We start from the raw sequence: 6,550 nt of genomic DNA on the forward strand, positions 1-6,550 counted from the left end.
AGAAGACAGTACACCCACCAAACCCTTCAAAAATTAAAAATAAACCGCTTTTAAAGTTTGTATTTCAAATAGGAGTATTTAATTAGACTGATATTTTGTGATTTTCTTATCTAGTAATCAAGAGAAGGACCTAGGCAATCTTATTATAGAAGATAATATTTTTTGTGATTTATTTAAAAATTCTGAATTAAAGTTCTTCTGGACTTGCTATAAGCATACTTAATTGGGATAATTTTAAGACCAGCCTCCATTCAAGTAGACACTAAGTCACTGTTCAGAGAAAGGAGAGCTTTTAAGTTACAATGGATAAACTTGATCATTGCATTCAATTTAAGTACCACGTTTCTATTTTCTTAAGTGACAACAAGCTTGGGTGTATTTTCTTAAAGACAACATTTATTGCCAACTCTTCTTTAGTCTGTATTGTATCTAATCCATTGTATAGGTAAATATGTGAAGAAGGAACACAGGAAAGACAAATGATATACTGATAGTGAGATTGAGGAAGTCTAACGAGTCACCACAAACACCACAAGCACAAGGACAACTGCTGCTTTTCACAGTTTTAAAAAGGAGTAAGAAGGAAAGCATGCAAGAGACATTATAAAAATTACACACGCTCTTATTATTAAAAAAACAATCCCAAGACTGAAGCCATGTTGTCTCATCAAGATGAAATAGGCAAATTTTATTTGAGACAAATTTAAATCTATGGGAATACTGTCAAGTCTCCAAACAAGCAGACTTCACCGTGCTTACTAATGTTAGTTCATCCTCTTTCTCCTAGTTAATGTAAAAATATTTTATACAGTATTGAAAGACATTAAGAGTGTAAAGCAATTACAAAATTAGCAAGAGTAAAAATATCAGCGGTGCTATGGCAAGAGGTATTTCCTAATAAATACAAAGAATTTAAAAAACAATCTAAATTATAATGTAGAAGCTCTGAATCACAGAAATATGTTTTCCTTCTTTTTAAATGTATGTATGTGCTCAAAACATGGATTGAAAGCAAGGCATATCAACTCTAGCTCCTTGGAAAATCAACACAGCAAATCATGCAAAACTTAGAGCACTGATTCAAATAATATTCCACATACATACCATTCCACTGTGGTGGACCTACACAGACAGATTATTACAAGTTAATGGACTTTAATAACTGTACAGAGAGATATTATGGAAATCATAGATCTATTTGTTTTTATAAATCTGTTCCCATAATTTTATAAAACAAGTGCCAAGATTTGATTAAGTAAGTCTAAAAAAGAATTTCAAAACAAATTTCATTAACTTCTCCATTTTTTCCATTCTTTTTGAATGTTAATATACATCATATACTATGTCGAGAAAATATTTGTACCAAATGTTAATTCCTCTTTTCCTTAAAAAAAAAATCGGGGGCTGGAGAGATGGCTCAGTGGTTAAGAACACTGGCTGTTCTTGCAGAAGACCTGGGTTCGAATCCTAGCACCCACATGGCAGCTAACTCCAGTTCCAGGGGATCCGACAGCCTCTTCTGTCCAGATCTTTGTGAGTTCCAGGCCAGCTGAGGCTATAAGGAGACCCTGTCCCAAAACAAAACAAAACAAAACAAAACAAAACAAACAAACAAACAAAAAATCTATCTTACATAAAATTACTCTGGTGTAAAACAGGTCCTACAGTGAGAGTCTTGACTATAATAAAAATCTTTTCTCTCTATACGTTGGTCCTAAACTGTGGTTTTTCTTTTGTTTTAGAATAACTCAAGGAAAGGCACTGCCCAACTATTTTTAAAACAGTAATAATAAAATCAAAAGAAACCCAGTTAATATAAACCAGCAATATAGATGGTTCAAAATCAGAGAGCAATCTACAAGCCTGCAAACTGAGAGCGGTGTAACCCTGAGCAGGGTCATGCATGATGGAGAAACAGTGCTGAGGAGTACATGAAGGCTCAAGACCTTCCTCCACATGAACATTCTCGTCATTGTCACCATCAGGCACTTAGAAACAACGCCGCTGTATTCATAATATTTTTTGTCTTTTTGAGACAGGGTCTGCCTCTAGCCCCAGCTGGCCTTGGACCCTCTATGAGCTGGTATCACTATGTAGATCAGGCTGGCCTCAATCTCACAAAGACCCGCCTGATCCTGCCCCTGCCTCCCAAGTGCTCCATAATGTGTTTTTAAAAATCCGCAGAATTTGGGAGTATAAACTGCTTGCAAGAAAGATAAGTTAGCATAATGCTAGCTACAACTGAACTAGCACCGTAGTTACATGGCAGCAATATAACCCCATCCTTGTTTACACACGTGCTTGCACTCCAGACTAAGACTTAAAGGCACACACAGTTTCATTACACTGAAAGATCCTGAGACCATGCTGCAGTAATCAAGTTTACTGAATATACAAATGAATGCATCAGCTAATCAAGGAATGAATGAGCATCAGCAGTAAGAAAACAAAAGACAAAGGAGAGTCAAACACTCATTTGAAAATGACAGTTAAATTCAAGAGCACCTGAACTGGAGCTTTAGCTCAAGGACACTATTCTGAGTACTCAAAGTATAAGAGCAGTTCCAAATGAACATAGTAGCAAAGAGATGACTGTGACACTGAAAAATAGTTATCTTGTTTACACCTGGCTACCATAAATGTTAAGACACAACCACAACAATAGGTTCTTTAAATGAAGTATCAAGCATCACAAGGCTGTAAATTATGCTCACAGAAACCAAAAGATATTTTAAAAATTTGTCCATAATAAAACAAAAACCAAAAAATGTTTGTATTTCAAAATTAAGAAAAAGGTTTTAGGCTGCTTATACTCTGAAAATGCTTATATTACCAATTATATGGTGGTCTTTATACCAATAAACAATCATGTCAAGATTTACTTACTTACTTACTTACTTACTTACTTACTTACTTTATTTATTTATTTATTTATTTATTTATTTATTTATTTATTTATTTATTTATTTATCTGGTCTCAGTATGCAGGCCTGGCTAGCCTTGAACTTACAGAGAGATCTGTCTGCCTCTGCCTCCTGAGTGTTAGGATTAAAGGCATGTGCCACCATGCCCAGCTCAATGTATTGCTCTATCAAAATAATGAAAAATGCAGGTGCTGGGCCAGATTTCTCATTCAAAAATTCAAACACTGCTTGTGAAGGGGTGCACCATAAAACTGATCTTAGAAAATTCAAAAGGAAAGAACAGATCAAAGCCAAAACAGACTTAAAGTTACCTTGCCTTCGGAGTTCATTTTTAACAGCTTCTACACCTCCTGTTTTTTCAATAAAGTCATAAATGACCTTTGACGTTTCTCTGTCTTTCAGTTGGGCTTCTGAGATTCCACACATATCAAAAAGATTCTTCAATTCTGGATCCAAATTATTCAGCTACAACAGATACAACAATTGCTAATTAGACAATTCTATTCCAATTTTTAGAAAATAAACATGGTAAAATTTAATACTTAACCTGTGTCCTTATGAAAATAAATTTATAAACTGAACATTCATCTCATTTATATTTCTGTTAATTTACTCAAGACTTCAATGTTCAACTATTCCAACACAGCTAATTTGAAAATTTGAGGATGAGCACCCCTTTGCACTCTAAGTACCCCTCACAGCATCCAGCACAGAGGTGCTCAATATGTTTACAGAATTAATGTTGTAGTTGGAGTTATAGATCAAAAGGATTGTTGACTCCAATCACAAAATATTTCTTCATCTAACAATTTCCTGGGATTTGGTCAGTGAAGCACACAGTATGCATGTATGAGACTGACTTGGAACCCCCGGCACCCATATAAAAAGCCTGGAACAGCAGTGGATGTCTGTAACCCTAGCAATGCGGTCATGGTGACAGGAGGAGTCTCAGAGTTCAATGAGATCCTGTTTCAAAAAAAATGCAAGGTGGAGAGCAACTGAACCAGACACCTCTGGCCTCCACACGTGCCCATGCATGCATACCTATACAAACATACGTGTGTACACTCACACAAAGAATTTTCTTCTCAAAATAATTTATCCCAATCATAATTTTTGGAGAAGTAGTTTGGCTTACACTGCCACTACAGTGCCAACAAAAACGTGAGTGATCACACCGCACAAAAGAGTAAGTGGACGAAGCAACACAGACACAGCAACCAGACCCAGGCTTATACTACTCATCTTTCTAGCAATGTCATGTACAGTCCCCTGAAATTATCACTTAACAAATACAACTTTTTTGTTCTCTTGGCTTTCAAAACATTAAATTTACTTATTCAGTATATAATCAAAGAACACAGAAATTTTGTATTCAGGGACTTAGCAGTCTATGAGAACACTATTATGGTTTCAAGCTTCAGTGGCATACACACAAATGCAAGCATATTCAAATACATACTAGATTAAAAAATAAAAAGCCAAAGATAGCCACATCATTCCTCTATATTTTGAGTAATAAAATAGCTTAAAAAGTTACTTACATCAAAACCTGTGTTTGGATCCCATCCAACATGCCCAATGTGCCTAAAGAAGAAAACAGAAAAAGAAAAATAAATGTATACAAGGAAATTAAAACATAGTATTATGGGGGGGGGGGGGGGAGAGATGGTTCAGGGGTTAAGACCACTGGCTGCTCTTACAGAGGAGCCAGGTTTGACTCCCAGCACTCAACATCATGACGGCTAGCAACCATTCCTAACTCCAGTTCTCCAGGAGTATATGGGACCCTCTTATGCCCTTCATGAATTTTGCATGACACAGGTATACTTATATACATACAGGCAATGCATTTATACACACAAAAGGAAAAATAATAAATAAAATATGAAAACAAAAAAGTATTATGAAATCCAATCTTTTCTTAGAATTTTTGGGCTGAACTAATACCTCTTACAAACAAACCATACTTTGGGCAAAACTACATACAAAGTGAGTAAGGAGACCAGGAATCTAGCCCTGGCCCTGTTGCTAAATGAATCCTAGCACAATTTTGGTGTAACCTTTCTGAACTGTTCGTTACTTCTTTGCTTATTAAGAGAGTCAAAGAATACTGGGCATTTTCTGCAGAGATGAGCTCCCTGAGAGCTTATCTAATATAAATGAACAGCCTTACACATAGTTCACAAGCACCATTAAGTGAACTCAGGACAAATCAGCCTGACTTGGTGGCTCACACCTATAATCACTTGGCTACATATGAAATTCCAGGCCAATTTGGAAAACATAGCAAGATCCTACCTCAAGTAACAAACAACTAAACACTTTGAAAAATCTATAGCTATTAAAAAGTGATGAATGTGGGTGGGCATTATAGCCTTGGAGCCCCTCCCACTCCTGGAGTTCTTTCTCACTTTCCTTAGTATGCCACATTCACTCTGCTATTTTAAAAAAAAGGTTGAGGAAGCCGGGCATGGTGGCGCAAGCCTTTAATCCCAGCACTTGGGAGGCAGAGGTAGGCGGATCTCTGAGTTCAAGGCCAGCCTGGTTTACATAGTGAGTTCCAGGACAGGTGGGGCTATAAGAAGAAAGAACCTGTCTCAAAAAGAGGGGCGTATACATCCTTCCTGTTGTGGTTGTGAAATGGCTCCCTTAGACTGTTGTGTCTGAACCTTTGGTCTCCAGCTGGCTGCACCTCATCAGAGGTTGTGGAACCTTATAGAGGTAGAGCCTTGCTAGAGGTAGGACTTCACTGGGGAGCAGAGATTTTTGCTTTTAAAGCTCAACCTCAATGTCCTGTTTTTTTCTCTGCTTCCTGACTGCCAGGCCAATCTCACACTCTAGTAGTCACACCTTCCCCACCATGATGACTGTATCCCCTCTGGAACTGTAAGCCAAAATAAACACTTTCTACTCCAAGTTGTGTTTTTGTTGGGGTATTTTACCACAGAAAGGTAACTATTACACACGTCCCTCGATAAACAAAGTTTCCTAACAAGTCAAGCACAGCATTGCATAAATCAAACAAATAAAAGCGAAGTTGGGTGTAATAGTGCACATCTGTAATCACAGGTACTGCTCTGGAGGATGAGATAGGAGGATCTCAAGTTCAAGGCCAGCATGGACAACATACTAATACCAGTCTATTTAAAAAAAAGTGATGTGAGCACAGGCGAGTCTTACTGGAAATTACTTGGCGTTCCAATATCTGCCTTGGTTAGTCTCTTCTTTTTAGCTTTTCCTTTCTTCTTTTCTTTGGTGTGGGAGATGTTGTTGACTTGTGAACTATAAAACCTATTTGTTGTGATTTCTGGATTTTTAATGTCAACTGTAGCCATGGGTAGACTGGGACCTACAAATAAAGCCAAAATGATATGAAAGGGTATACTTCAAGAAAAGAATTTTATACAACCATAATTTATAATTTAAATGCTTTTCCAAAGTAGAATCATTTCATTACTACAAATTAGATATATTTTATATAAGCCTGCCTATTTATATCTTATAATAGTTACTTATATTTCTAAAGCCTATAGTAAATTCTTAGATACCTTTGCACAAATGCAGCATTTCAAAACTAATGTTTATATTTAAAACATTAAATTTCATTAAAAGCATCAATGTCT

At 36.5% G+C, this 6,550-nt stretch overlaps 1 protein-coding gene across 2 annotated transcripts in view; it reads right to left on the bottom strand.

Moving 5' to 3' along the window:
• Wasl (WASP like actin nucleation promoting factor) overlaps positions 1–6,550 on the bottom strand; it is a 63,018-nt gene that overhangs the window by 9,012 nt on the left and 47,456 nt on the right. For both annotated transcript variants that reach the window (XM_008824875.3, XM_029559491.1), the window contains 3 exons: positions 6,108–6,276; positions 4,469–4,511; positions 3,236–3,389 (listed from right to left, as the gene is read on the bottom strand). In XM_008824875.3, the coding sequence (XP_008823097.1) occupies positions 3,236–3,389; positions 4,469–4,511; positions 6,108–6,276 (366 nt within the window). The remainder of the gene's footprint in view (positions 1–3,235; positions 3,390–4,468; positions 4,512–6,107; positions 6,277–6,550) is intronic.

Source organism: Nannospalax galili, unplaced genomic scaffold, assembly GCF_000622305.1.
Source record: "Nannospalax galili isolate Female #2095 unplaced genomic scaffold, S.galili_v1.0 scaffold449, whole genome shotgun sequence".
Lineage (NCBI taxonomy): Eukaryota > Metazoa > Chordata > Mammalia > Rodentia > Spalacidae > Nannospalax > Nannospalax galili.